The following is a 14,405-nucleotide window of genomic DNA, read 5'->3' as shown; positions in this document are numbered from 1 at the left end:
GACATACATTCATTTAAGGGAAACCTCAAAAGTGTGGGAAAGCAACAGGGAACATCACTCAAAAATCACACAATTCCAAAATGGTCACCTTCTTGGATAGGGTCCCCAGAAGCAACCCCAGGACAAAGATTGTCATGAAAGTCATTAGTAAATTTCCCCCAAGAAAAGCTGGAGGGCAGACCAGGAAACCTCATGGGTAAGAGAGACTGTCCTCTGTTTCACTGGCTGCCCTATAAGGAGCCAGAGATTAGTGCCTGCACACTGTTGTCTTCCATGGTGGAACTGGCAGTCTTGAAAGGGCTTGTGTGAGGATCACAGAGCCCCAAACAGGACAGTTTCTTTTCTTATCTCCGTCACATGTTTTTCCCTGAGCATTGATAGCGCTTTTACTTTTTCCTGAACACTGTCCTATATGCATTTTTATATTTAGATGGAATTAGTTAATTTTCTATCGCTGAGTTAAAACCAAGACAACCTATAAAAGAAGGCATTTCATTTGAGGGCTAACAATTGCAAAAGGCTGGAGTCCTTGACCATCACGGCAGGGCGTGTGGCAGCAGACAGGCATGGACTAGAGCCTACATCTGCTTCACAAGGGGGCGGGGATGAGAGAGAAAAAGAGAAACAGAGACAGAGAGAGAACTAAAAGTCCACTCCCAGTGACACACCTCTTCCAACAAGGCCACACCTTCTAATCCTTCCCAAACAGTTCCACCACCGGAGCCCAAGCATCCAAACAGATGAGTCTGTGGGGGCCGTTCTCATTCAAACCACCACACTCACTGACTAGCACTTCCATGAGCCTGGCATAGTTTGTCTTCCTAACCTCCTCGGGAGCAGTGCAGCATGAGCCGTTAGTGGCATTATCATTTCATACTGGAGAAACTTGACCACCCCAAAGTGCCACTGATAGTCACTGATTCCTACAGGACAGTGCAGAACGAAACGGTGTCTGAACGCCAGCCATAAGACAGGTCCTGCATGAGGGGTCAGATTCAGATAAGACAGTACCAGGTCCTCTAGAGGGCACCTTCAACTGGTCAGAGGGACCAGGGACTATACCCTGAGTTAGTAGTTTCCACTCTCCCTGAACTGAGCCCTGAGACCTCCCTGCAGGTGATCGTGTATGTGGAAGATGTCAACGATGAGGCCCCCGTGTTCACGCAACAGCAGTACAGCCGCCTGGGCCTTCGAGAGACAGCAGGCATCGGCACCTCAGTCATCGTTGTTCGAGCCACTGACAGGGACACTGGTAAGGCGGGCAAGGGGAGCCAGGGATACCAGTTCTCAGAGTGCCTGTCCTCCTGCCAAGGGGCCTTGGCATCCTTAGACCTGCTATGCAGCCACACCCAGGCTCAGGAAGGGTTCCTTGGATGGCATCCACTCCTTACAGATGCCCAGGCCCAAGAGGATTGGAGTCAGGGAAGTTATCCAACCTCAGATGAGCAGAGGAGAGTGGAAATGTTTCCACATCCAGATTAGTCATCCTGGGACCTGGCAGCCCAATGCTAGCCTCTGGCAAGGGCCCAGAAAGGGCTGGGAAAGGTAATGGAGCCATATCATAAAGCTAGCTTAGGACTGAGTCCCTACTGAGATGCCATCTTCTACTGCACAGGCGATCAGGCGATGCGGGATTGGTACTTGCAAGCCGCCTCACAACCCTTCCTTCCTGTAGGGAAGTGATCTGCTTTGAAGGCAGACCCAACCTGGCGGAGGTTCCCAAGCCCTGGAAGTGATCAGTGCTCAGTGTAAAGTGAAGGGGACAGGATTCCAGGATACCTTGGCCTCTCCTTCTCGGTTGAGCCCCTGCCCAATTAGGAGAGGGCTCTCCCCTACTCCACTGCTCCCCCAAGAGGCTCCCAAGCTACCTCTGCTGCTCTGGCTGCAGCTGCCCAAGAATCCCAGTGCATTGGTCAGCAGCAGCAGCAGCAGCATCACCTGCCTCTCAGGAGATCTAAAGATTGGCTCATTTCCCTAAATGGCATAGCAGCACAGGGCTGGGGCCGCTATGTTACTGAGGCCTCTTCTGGCACAGGCAGCCCATTAAAGAGGCTGGTGAAAGTCAGGGATGCCCTCTTGACAGGCTGAGTGGCTTTGTGCCTGTCTCCTTTTCTACCTGCCCACGCTGCAGGCCTCCTGCTTGAGCAGTGGTGTGTAGGGGGCGGTGGGGGGGGGGGCGGGGGGAGGGATGGGGAACCCCTTGGCCCCAAGATTCTCTTACATCAGGGAGCCAAATGAAATTATCACTACAAGATACTTGCTTATCCAAGGAGTCAAGACAAGTGTTTGAACTTGAATTTTGAGGCTCCAGGAACAGAGCAGATCTCTAGTGCCAGTATCAAGGCCCGGAGTGGGTTAGCAGTGTACTAGGCCTTGCTATCCTCCTTGACCTCTGTTCCCTCCTCTGCTACATCGTTTGGGGCTTGTGTGTATGCTGGGGGTGGGAGGAGGGAACAGCCAAAGTCTCTCAGGAGCAGCCATTGGTATAGACAGCTGAAGACGCTACAGGGCAGCCCCACCTCCATCTGGGACTATGTAGCTCGTGTCTTCTCGCAGGGGACGGTGGCCTGGTGAATTACCGCATCCTGTCTGGTGCAGAGGGCAAGTTTGAGATTGACGAGAGCACGGGGCTTATCGTGACGGTGGACTATCTGGACTACGAGACCAAGACCAGCTACCTGATGAATGTGTCCGCCACAGACCGCGCACCCCCCTTCAACCAGGGCTTCTGCAGCGTCTACGTGACGCTTCTCAATGAGTTGGATGAGGCTGTTCAGTTCTCCAATGCCTCCTATGAGGCAGTCATCATGGAGAATCTGGCTCTGGGGACAGAGATTGTACGGGTGCAAGCCTATTCCATCGATAACCTTAACCAAATCACCTACCGCTTTGACGCCTATACCAGTGCCCAGGCCAAAGCCCTCTTCAAGATAGACGCCATCACGGTAAGGAAGCTGGAGGGCACAGCGGGGCTCTCCCAACACAGTGTGCGTTCACTGAGCTCCTTCCTGATGTGCAGCATCCTCCTTGAAGATAAATGTTCTTGTGATGCATCTCTTCTATCATTTTAGGGCACTATACTGAAAGCCAATCAGTCTGGTGGCCTTGTTATTAGGCAATGGAAGTTATAATAGGAAAAGCCAAACGCTTTCCCTTCTAATTTCACACTGCCATAGGCTGCTTCTCTGGGTACCACATTGTGTAGGTTCTCGCTGCCCACTGGGTCCCGGGAGATATGGGTCAAGTCTGTGAACAGCTCTGCCGAGTGGGATCTGTAGGGGCAGTGGTGGCTCCCAGCCTGCTCCGCTTCAGCGGCAGGCCACCAGCCGATTACCGTGTTCCCTGGCTAAGCTGCAGTAAGAATTCCCAGGACCCCTCCTGAGCTTTCAGCTAGCTGATTATAGCTGCTTCAGAAACATTTCGCTTGCTCACCGTGGCCACTTCCGAGGCTGCTTCAAAAGATTCAAATGAGCAGATGAAGAGATACGCGAGGCGAGCTCTAGGTGCCTCCAAGCCCCCTCCAGGCAACCATGTCCCCTCAAGAACACCTGTAAACCCAGTTCTCAGGAAGCTGAGGCAGGAGGCTCTAGACTTCCAGCCTAAGCTACATGGCAAGACCCTGTCTCTAAGAGACAAATTAAAATAATAAAATAAAATTGCCTGCATTGTGCCAGGCATGATGGCACATGCCTTTAATCCCAGCACTCGGGAGGCAGAGTCAGGTGGACTGCTGTGAGTTCAAGGCCAGCCTGGTCTACAAAGCGAGTCCAGGACAGCCAAGGCTACACAGAGAAACCCTGTCTAGGAAATAAAAATACCTGCATATATTTCATTCATTAGTCCAGATGCTCTCCCTACCACCACAGCTCAGGGGCTTTTGTGGAGGCTCCAGTGTGAAGAACCAATATATTATGCTCAGTCTACATTCCATTCCTCTCCCCAGACGTTCCTGTTACCAGGACATTCTAAGGCATCGTGCATCTGTCATATTTCCCAGCCTGCCATTATCTGAGGAATCGTCTCTCCCTTTTTAATTTTGTCTGTTAAGAAACCCAGTTCTAACTCTTTCCATCTCTTCAGAAGCCATACTAAGCTAAGAGTCTAGTCCAGATGTTCCTCGCTCCCCTTTGCTTTGTGACTCTTCCTCCGGCATCCTTTCTTTGATGATAGACAAAGTATAAACCCCTGTTGGCCAATCTGATGGAGGGGCGCAACTTGGCAGCCTGGACCATCACAGTGCAGAAGGGCAGTATTGGCAGCCCCTGGGGCTTTCTGGAAGACAGTCTTGCTGTCACAGAGTTCCAGAAGAGTCAGGCTGGCCTCCTCCACATGCAGAACCCACCCTTTGAGCTAAGTAGTATGGATCTGATACCATGACCTGCCCATGTACTGCTTGCCCCAGGCAAGGTGGATGAGAGCCACTTGAGTGCCTGCAGTGTGTGCCAGGCCTTGTCCCACGGGAGATTGGGATCATGGGCTGAGTAAGAGCTCTCGGGCTGGCAATGGTAGTGAGCATATGAGTCTGAGTACCCAGAGAAGATATGGGAAGTGTCATGGCAGGGTGATGGGTACCACTGGGTCTCCCAACCCAGAGAGGACCTGCTTGGCTGGGAGGTAGGAAACCCTTGTAGAAGAGAAGGCTAGAATCTGGATGAGATATAAGAGTAATGGGATTTCAGCCAGTAGCCTCATGGGAAATTTGTGTCAGGGTGATGGAATGAAACACGGCTGGCAGATTGAGGTGGGAGGAGATGGCAGAGTCCAGCTGGAGCAAGAACCGCTGTCTGGCCGGGCGTGGTGGCGCACGCCTATAATCCCAGCACTCGGGAGGCAGAGGCAGGTGGATCGCTGTGAGTTCGAGGCCAGCCTGGTCTACAAAGCGGGTCCAGGACAGCCAAGGCTACACAGAGAGACCCTGTCTCGAAAAACCGAAAAAAAAAAAAAAAAAAGAACCGCTGTCTGATGTTTGTTGTCTGCCCCCCATCCCCTCCCCCCACAGGGTGTGATCACAGTCAAGGGCTTGGTTGACAGGGAGAAAGGTGACTTCTACACACTGACGGTGGTAGCGGATGATGGTGGCCCCAAGGTGGACTCTACTGTGGTGAGTCCTGCGTGAGAGCCTCACTCAACTGCACCCCCGCTGTGGCCCAGATACTCCCCAGCACCTGACACATAGCTGGGGAAAGGGCAGTCTCAGGACCACTATGTGGCCGGACACTTGGGCTAAGACCTTGATGCGATGGGAAGGTGGCACCCTAGACCACAAACCTCATGGGCAGTGGGTGGAAAGTACCAGGCCTGTCAATAACTCCTCTCTCTCTCTCTCTCTCTCTCTGCCTTTCTCTCCCTTCCTGCTCCTACTCATGCTGCCTACAGAAGGTGAGTTGGCCCATGAACTGCTTCATAATGCTTGTGGTGCACAGACCCTCCAACCTTCCCTGGAGATTGGGCCCATGGGTGGAGGGCTAGCGAGATGACGCAGAGAATAAAGGTGATTGCCGCCAAGCCTGACGACCTCAGCTTGGTCCCTGGGATCTACAAGAGAGGACCACCTCCAAGTCATCCTATGGCTTCCACAGAATGCTGTGGCCCATGGTTGTGCTCACTCACACCCACCCAACTATACTCAACACACACCAATCAACCATTGTAAAAAAAAAAAAAGAAAGAAAGAAAGAAAGAAAGAAAGAAAGAAAGAGGGGAAATGGATGAACGTTTACAGCATGCCTTCCACCCAGACCCTTAAGGACCTCTGCAGCCCATCCACTTTCCTTTCCCAAGCTCTGCCCTCCATGTTCCATGCCTGTGGGATCATGAGATAGAAGTACAGTAACAAAGAAACACCTGAACTGTGCACAGGAAGAGACGCTGGGGGCTCCACAGAGGCTCCCTGACAAAGCAAAGCTGCTTAGCTTCTCTGTGCTTCCCTTCCCTCCCTGAAGGGAGAATCCTGCCAGCAGCCTTGCCCTCCTCAGAAGGGTTAGCAGATCTCGGGAGAGAGACACGTGAAGGAGGGTGCAAAGGGTCAGAGCCCAGGGAGTGCCTGGGATGGTAGCTATGGCCACAGGGTGAGTCCCACTATCAGGGCTATGTGCTGAGGCCCTTGGGGGCAGTGACTGCAAGAGGTGTCAGGCAGAGCCCCAAAAAGGCTGGGCCTAAGGTAGATCAGAGGAGTAGGGGTAGAGATACAGGGGGAGCTAAATGGGGTTTTGATCCTTACACATCTGGCTCTCTTCAACCCCTGGGGCAGCAGGTAGGTACCCCACATCCTAAGTCTCCCAGCAGGAGAATTAGAGGATATAGGTGAGGCCTCTAAGCAGACCTTAGCATCTTCCTCAGTAACATGAGCCCAGATGCCCTTCAGCTACCCGTGGCTGTGCAGGTTCAGGGAATGGAGACTGGGATGGCTGGGTATCCCATGAGAGTTTGGTGCCACTCTGGTGTCCAGGCACATCTTGTTCTGATGTGGATAGCAAGAACGTCAGATACTCTCTCCCACTCAGCTGCCCGCTCTCTTCCAAGAAGCAAGACCTGCTCGCATGCCCCAGATACACAGCCCAGTTGGCCCCATACTGCTTGAGATACTAGGGTGTAGGTACAGGAGAAGGCCTTTAAAGCTGGTACAGCTTCCTCTCTGAGGCCAGGAACCAAACCACAGCTCACCTCCACCTGACTCCTCCCTGCCCCAGCCATGGGGGAGGGGGGAGGAAGGACAGGAAGGAAGACTCAGCTATAGGAGCTCCTGAGCTGCACGCTTGGGTGCTGGGGGATGGGCAGGAAGGTGAGATTCTGAGGCTGGGAGCTGGAGAAGGCCCCCATCTTCTCCTCACCTACCAAGGCTGGTTCCCTTCCCATCCCCCACCCTCCCTCAGGGTCAGCACCGTGATCAGAGTAGCAGCCAAGGCAGGGCTGCTGCCTGACTATGCCAGACCTGTGCTGGGCTCCTGATGCAGCAGAAACCCAGAGCAGATTTAACCCTGCCTGCACAGCATGAACTAGATTGAGGGGGTGGGGGGGAGGCCCTGTCACAACATCACTGTGTCATAATGTATGCCTTATAAATGTCAGGGAACGATGGGTTGGCTTGCCTTAAGGCCACTCAAGCTGAGCTCTGCAGAATGAGAAGGAGTTAATGCAGCCAACAAGGGAAAGGCTTTCTGGCAGAGAGAACAGGTTGTACATAGGCCCTGTGGTGTGAGGATCTTGGCTGGCCAAAGAGTTTGAAGGTCCAATCACTGACAGCTCTCTGCCTGGTTTTGCCATGAGCACTGGGCACTAGGCATTCCCTATTTCCATTTCGCATGTCAGCTTGCTTGCTTAGCAGGCTCAGAATACTCTCTGATAGACCATTACGGGCCTATTGGAGGAAAAGCTGAGTGTCCATCAGACAGGAAGGAGGGACCATGGAGATAACTATCTGACACCCTTACCTGTGTTTGCTCATTTCCTGCTTCTGTCATCCAGTGTAGCATGCGTTCTTGATTTAGAAGTTTTCCACTGAGAAAATGGAAAACCAGGGAGGTTGAGTAACTATGTCCAAACTCACACAGCCAAAAGTGGAGGAGTTGACCCAGCTCACCCCGGTTCTGACAGCTGTCTGATGACATGCGGGGCGGGGCTGAAACCAAGAAAGAGGGCCTGATTGGGGAGCCTGGCTGTGACTTTCTTTTGTAGGATGGAAAGGGCAGTCAGCTATAGGATCCAGGAACCATGGCCCTCAAAAGGATGATGAAGACTCGCCTGGGGTAGAACAGCTTAAAGAGGCCTAATCTGGGGTTCTCAAAAGCCAGGCCACCTCCCAACCTGTCCCTGGCAGTAAAAGTAGCAAACATAGCAGTCTTTGTGTTTGTAATCTCTATGGCCTGTAGTCTTCCCAGTGCTGGTGGTCACACCCACAGTGATCTTTCCCTCTTCCTGTTCCTGGTGTCCTTCTCCACCTGAGATCCAGACTGTGGACTTGGAGGAAAATGCAATGTTACAGGACTTCCCTCCCCCATTGAGTCACAGTAGCCTCCTGCTCTCGACCTGGTCCTCTCTCTTTAATGCAAAACCGTGGGTGAGAAGGCCAGAATCTGTCCAGCAGCTGTGTTTCAACCAGCCTGACCATGATTTTCATTTCTGTGACTCATTTGGCTCATTTCATATAAAAAATATGAACTCCTTAATCCTCCTGAAAAACAGGAAGTGATGCCAGTGGCAGTAGGCTATTCCAAGCCTTCGTTCCCATGAGCTAGAGCCCAGCTTTCCAGCCATCCCTGTCTCTATCACCTCAGACAGTCTCCACCAGCCCCCTCTCTGTCCTCTTCTGGCCCTGGTGATAGTGTGCAACACACACACACACACACACACACACACACACACACCTCAGAGAAGTGTCTGGGGTGGGTCTGGGGCTTGAATGCATGCTCAAGATCCCTGCCAGCCTCATGGTCTAAGGACATCTTGGGGAAGGAGGCAGGATGCGGCTGAGTATGTCTGCCCCCAGGTCTACATCACTGTGCTGGATGAGAATGACAACAGCCCACGCTTTGACTTCACCTCTGACTCGGCCATCAGTGTGCCTGAGGACTGCCCTGTGGGCCAGCGAGTGGCCACTGTCAAGGCCCGGGACCCTGATGCTGGCAGCAACGGACAGGTAGGCATCAAGTCAGGGTCCACCCGGGCTATAGGGTGTTTCCCATTCCTCAGGGGCCATCTGAGCCATTCCTGGTCACCAAGCAGGGTTTCTCTGTGTAGTCTTACATGGCGAGATTCAGGCCCATTCTCTAGGCTCCCATGCTGCTCTGCTAACATGCTCAGGACTGAGTACCTGTCAAGTGCATACAGCCTTGGTGGGCTTGATCCCTTTTCTTGGCATTATCTCTTTCTTCCAGCACCCCAGCAGAATAGAAGCATAAAGGGCATGAAGTCAAGGCAGTACCCCTAAATCTGACCAGTCACCTCTCTTCCATGCCCGCTGTTTCCTCCTACAGGTAGTCTTCTCCTTGGCCTCTGGTAACATTGCTGGGGCCTTTGAGATTGTCACCAGCAATGACTCCATTGGCGAAGTGTTTGTGGCTAAGCCCCTGGACAGGGAGGAACTGGACCACTACATCCTCAAGGTGAGCACCCACTGGCTCTGCCTCGACTGCTCACGGCCAGATTCTCAGGAGGGACTACCCTGATGGTCAGTGTACTTGCTTCACCAAGTGACATAAGGCATATGGCCCCTGCAAGGCTGAGCACAGCGAGGCTGATGGGGAGGGGGTGGCCTGGAGGCTTCTATGCCCAGCAGAAGCAGTTGAGGTGCCTATCCCTGTTAAAAGAGTCGGAAGAGCCAGGAATGATAGTACCCAGTATACACCTATACTCCAGGCACTTGGGAGATAGTGGAGACCAAAGGATCAGGAGTTGAAGGTCATTTTCAACTATATCATAAATGTGAGACCACCTTGAGCTACATGAGACCCTGTCTTAATAAATAAATAAAACAAAAACCAGCCAGGAAAATGTCCCACTAGGAGCTGGTGGGACTCTGACTCTGTCAGGAACACAACAGGACACCTTGGGCAAATTATTTCTTCCATCTGGGCCTCAGTTTCCCTACATAAGCCATGGGCAAAAGAGTTCAACCTGGCTTCTGGTGCGGAGTGAAGTACCACACTGACAGTGGTGGCTGCGGAGTTGCTGGGCCTGGCCAGGGCGCCATGTGCTTCCAAGGAGACCACACAGCTCCTCTACAGAGGCCGAGGGCCTAGAGGCCACCAAGGCAACACTCAGGTCCCCCACGGACTGGATCAGTATATAGTCAGGACCCCCCAGAGGGTTGCAGACCCCCTCCCTGCTTACCGGAGAACCAAAGGCTTGAATCATAGCTCAGACCCAAAGTTAAGGTGAGGAGCTGACATAGCCCAAAACACAGGCAGGTCAGGAAATGATGACTTTACACACATATCTGACAAGACTTAGGTGAGAATTGTCTGTTGCACAGGCAGAAAGGGAGAGCTTGGTGGTGGTACAGGACTGAGATGAATCTGTGAGTCTTTTGGCTCTCCCAGGTCCTCCCTATCAAAGGGACGGCATTTGGGCTCCATAGTACTGATCCCATAATTTGATCCTGACTTCAAACCTCTTCTTCCTCCTCACAGATTGTGGCTTCTGACCGTGGCACCCCTCCACGGAAGAAAGACCACATCCTACAGGTGACCATTCTGGATGTCAATGACAACCCTCCAGTGATTGAGAGCCCCTTTGGATACAACGTCAGCGTGAATGAGGTAAAGACACTCCAGGTCCCCAGCAGCCGACCATCCAAGGGGGGACCATGGACAAAAGCTGAGCATGAAACAGCCACTTAAGTGTCTGCTTGGCCCACTGGTTCCTCAGTGCTCAGAATACAGATCCTGCATTAGATGCTGCCCTAGTGCCTAGCCTGGAGTATATTTTGTTTGTTTGTTTGTTTCAGCTATGGTTTTTCGAGACAGGGTTTCTTGAAAACCCTTGTCTGTCCTGGGCTCACTTTGTAGACCAGGCTGACCTTGAACTCACAGAGACCTGCTTGCCTCTGCCTACCCAAGTGCTGGGATTAACAGCATGTGCCACCACATCCAACTTGGTAGTATATTTTTGTGGTTAGAGACTTGGGGGTGAGGGGGGCTGGATAAGCTTCTTTTTAAAACAAACATATTTATTACCTAGCACTAAGGCTTGACAGCTGCAGAAAAACCAGGCGTAGTGACTGGGGCTGCTCATGAAAGAAGGTGATGTAGGACAGAGCCCTGCTCTCAGGGCAGATGCCTGCTACAGCCTCTGATTGACTGTGTGTGCATGCATGTATCCTCTCCCTGCACTTGAGCTTTTTCATACATGAGTGTGAGCATCCAGTTTGAGCTCACAGGTTTGGACCAGAATCAAGGGACTCACACAGGACCTATCTGTCGTGTAGAAGGTATCCAAAGCACGTTGTCTACCAGCATCCTCAGCATCCTCATCCTCGCCCCAGGGGACACAAAGCAGGGCTTCCAAGAGGCCCAAGTGAAGTCTTGGGGCACCAGAACAGAGCTAGGCTTTTCCTTGATGGCCCTGAACTTGGGATAACCACTTCCTGCTCTCCTGCCAGAATGTGGGTGGAGGCACCTCTGTGGTCCAGGTGAGAGCCACCGACCGTGACGTCGGGATCAACAGTGTCCTATCTTATTACATCACCGAGGGCAATGAGGACATGACCTTCCGCATGGACCGCATTAGCGGTGAGATTGCCACACGGCCTGCCCCACCTGACCGCGAGCGCCAGAATTTCTATCATCTGGTGGTTACCGTGGAGGATGAGGGCACCCCCACACTGTCGGTAAGCAATGGAGATGGATGGGGATAGTGCTGCCTGCTGTGGGGTGGGGTGGGGTGGGAAGCCAGTGACAGAGCTGGAACCCCTTGTAGCCCTCAAACTATTGATCCCTCCAAGGTCGCATGCCTTTTCATAGCACAGGAGCCTCACAGGGCAGATGTGTGCTAAGTGTGTGGGTGGGAGGGATGGGGGCGGCGGGACAGGACTGGCTCTCTCTAGTCTGCACAATTCTGGATCTCTGTCCATCTGCTGGTCTCACTAAATGATCCTGACACCAGACCTTGGCCAGGGAGTAAACTTGTGACCAGGAGGTGGAACTTGTGACCAAACTCTGTACTGCAGAGCCACATTCAACCGCAAGGCAATGCAGCCCCCTGCCCTGCTCCCTGCACCATGTTGGCATGGCACTATCACAACTGAGGGTGGGAAGGGCTGATGGCTGTAATTCCATCTGATGCTTGGGTGAACAGCACCGTGGTAATAGGTATGCGATGCCCATGGTTTGCAGAGCTGGGAAAGGAGATGTGCCCTGCAGACTGGGTGGACACTGTGCAAGTGCTGGAGGAGTGGCTTATGACATGGGGCCTTGAAAGCTGGCCAATCAGAGCCTGCCAGAATCTCCCTTTTGTTACCTGTAAAAGGCAGATAAGATCTGTAGAACTGGTGTTTGGGAAATCGAAAGAGCTCAGGTTGGCACAAGGGCTTGGTGAACAGGGAAGGTGTGCGTCTATCCAGACAGTTCCACAGTGAGGCAGATCACAGCCAGGCATGGTATGAAGTGAGGCCTTGATCTGCAAGCAGATTGTGTAGATAGAGCTCAGCCAGCCAGTTCTGGTCTCAAGCTGGGTTCCTGTCCTGTGCACTCCGCTGTCTGTTGGCTGATCAAGTTGTGCTTCTGACAGTTGGCTGGGGACGGCCCCTCCAAGCAGCAAGCCTGTGCTTGCTCACAAGCACATGAAAGGACAGAGCACAAGATGCACACACGCGGCCCAGGGGTTGCTGGGGTTGAGATAAGGCGGGGCCCTTTCTATGGCTTTCTCTTAGCCAAAGCAAATCATAAGCCAATCTGGATAGGGTGTGGCCTCAGCAAAGGTAAAGATTGGATACATTTTTGCTTAGTTGCTCTCTACCCGCAAGAAATGTCTTTTAGGTACCAGCTGTGTCAGTGGCCCTGCAGGAAGGGCACAGCAGGTCCAGGCTGGCATTCATCGGGAGGGGATTGGGCCAACAGTTCCGGGAACACACACTATGCTTTGAAGTGGGAAACAAGACTCACTCTGCCCTCCCTCCTAACCAGCATCCTCACTCTCAGGGCAGCTCGGTGTCTTTTGCCACTCTTGCTAGTGGACCAAAAAGGACAAGGGTAACTGATTGTGGGTGGGGGGGTATTGTTTCCTGTGACAACATGGAAGGACACAGCTTTAATCATCTTCAGCGATTGTTTGGCTCCATGTAACAGATCCTCAGCTACAGAGGCATGAATCAGATTGTATTCTTTCGCACATGGTCTCGATAATTACGAAGATTGAATTTGTGCTCAGTAACGGTTGGTGTTTCTTGGACTTCTTGGGTGCAAGAAAGCTGACACTAAGTGGAAGAAACACTGGAGGAAAGAAAAAAAATGAAGTGGGAAAATCCATTCTTTGGCGTGTCCTTGTTTCTTGGTGTAGAAGAAAGAGATCTATTATCTGATTTCCTTTTTGAGATGTTTTCATGTAGCCTAGGCTGGTCCGAACTCGCTATCTAGCTGAGAACGCCCTTGAATGTCTGATCCTTCTACCTCCACTTCCCAAAAGTTGAGATTATTACTGTGTATCACCATGCCTGGTTTACACGGTGCTGGGGAATTGAACCCAGGACTTGTGAGTACAGAGATGCTATGGGGGCAACTTGACCAACTGAGCCATATCCCCAGCCCTATGACTTGAAGTCACCAGTCACCTCAGTGAAGAACTGCATTGGCCTCAGGGACATAGCCTTTTGAGACAAGCACAGAGCTTTTCACCTCTGCAGAAGATGATGGAGGGGCCACTGGACCCAGCTCTGCCAGTCAGTCCTGTAGAATAGCCAAGCACATCCATGTTATGGTCTGAGCATCAGCCCCAGTCAGACGCAAGAGGTGGGTCTCAGGGATGCAGCCCTGCTCTGGGCAGTGTTCAGCCTCAGGCAAGACCTCTAACTGCACATCCTTCTTCGTGGTTTTATCTGGGAGAGGCAGCCACAGCAAGGTCATACCAGAGGCTAGGATGCCATAGACAGACAGTCCCAAGCCTGCAGGGAGAGGACATAGGACAAAATTGACACTCTGTGCATGATGTGACCCAGTACTAGGAGCTCAGAGCCAGGGACCAGGAAGGCTTTCTAGGCCATATCATTATTTTTTAAGCTTACTTTTATTTCTTTATTATTTTTATTTACTTATTCTGTTGGGTGGGGCATGTATATAGGCACACGGGCACACCTGTCACAGCATGCTTGCGAAAGCCATAGAATAGTTTAACAAAATTGATTCTCTCCTTCTATCATGTGGGTTCTGGGATTCGAACTCAGATTATCAGGCTTGTCTACAAGTGCCTTTACCCACTGAGTCATCTCACCAGCCCACAGGTGTTATGTGTAGCACAGGGCTTAGGAATCAGCTGCCAAGAAGTTCCCAGTATCCCAGAGGAACCCCTATGTCCATGCTCCTCCCCTTCTTTCTTCTCTGGGTAACACCCCCTCACCTCCCAAAGCCGGACATTCCGATCCACAGCTTTTAGCCGGTATCACCCAGGCAAGGGACAGCTGGGCTGCAAAAGCCATCTGGGCCAGCCTCAGGCCTGCCACACAATGGTCTGCTACCCGGCCAGAGGAAATCATTGTGTTGCTTGGGACCTCTGTTAGCTCCAAGCGACAGGCAGGAAGGAAAGGGCTATGGCAAGGTCCAAATGGCCATCAAGGGGCCCCTACAGGAGGAAGGGCTGGGTCCCGGGAGGAAGGATGGAAAGCAATGAGGAGGTCAGGACCTGGGCCCTGGCCCTGAGGCACCTTGGCAGGAGAGTTAGGAGAAAGGGTGGCCCCTTTGACGTATGAATGACAGCCA

The 14,405-nt window shown here is 52.3% G+C and overlaps 1 protein-coding gene across 1 annotated transcript in view; it reads left to right on the top strand.

The window, feature by feature from the left end:
- Nucleotides 1–14,405, top strand: part of CDH23 (cadherin related 23) — a 382,149-nt gene that overhangs the window by 293,107 nt on the left and 74,637 nt on the right. The window contains exons 30-36 of the mRNA XM_084751804.1: nucleotides 1,117–1,252; nucleotides 2,557–2,945; nucleotides 5,000–5,101; nucleotides 8,486–8,635; nucleotides 8,973–9,101; nucleotides 10,128–10,256; nucleotides 11,099–11,326. Coding sequence (XP_084607930.1) covers nucleotides 1,117–1,252; nucleotides 2,557–2,945; nucleotides 5,000–5,101; nucleotides 8,486–8,635; nucleotides 8,973–9,101; nucleotides 10,128–10,256; nucleotides 11,099–11,326 — 1,263 coding nt within the window. The remainder of the gene's footprint in view (nucleotides 1–1,116; nucleotides 1,253–2,556; nucleotides 2,946–4,999; nucleotides 5,102–8,485; nucleotides 8,636–8,972; nucleotides 9,102–10,127; nucleotides 10,257–11,098; nucleotides 11,327–14,405) is intronic.

The sequence above is a fragment of the Acomys minous genome (assembly GCF_964271855.1).
Source record: "Acomys minous genome assembly, chromosome: 13".
Taxonomy (NCBI): Eukaryota; Metazoa; Chordata; class Mammalia; order Rodentia; family Muridae; genus Acomys; species Acomys minous.
This window is presented reverse-complemented; position numbering and strand designations above follow the sequence as displayed.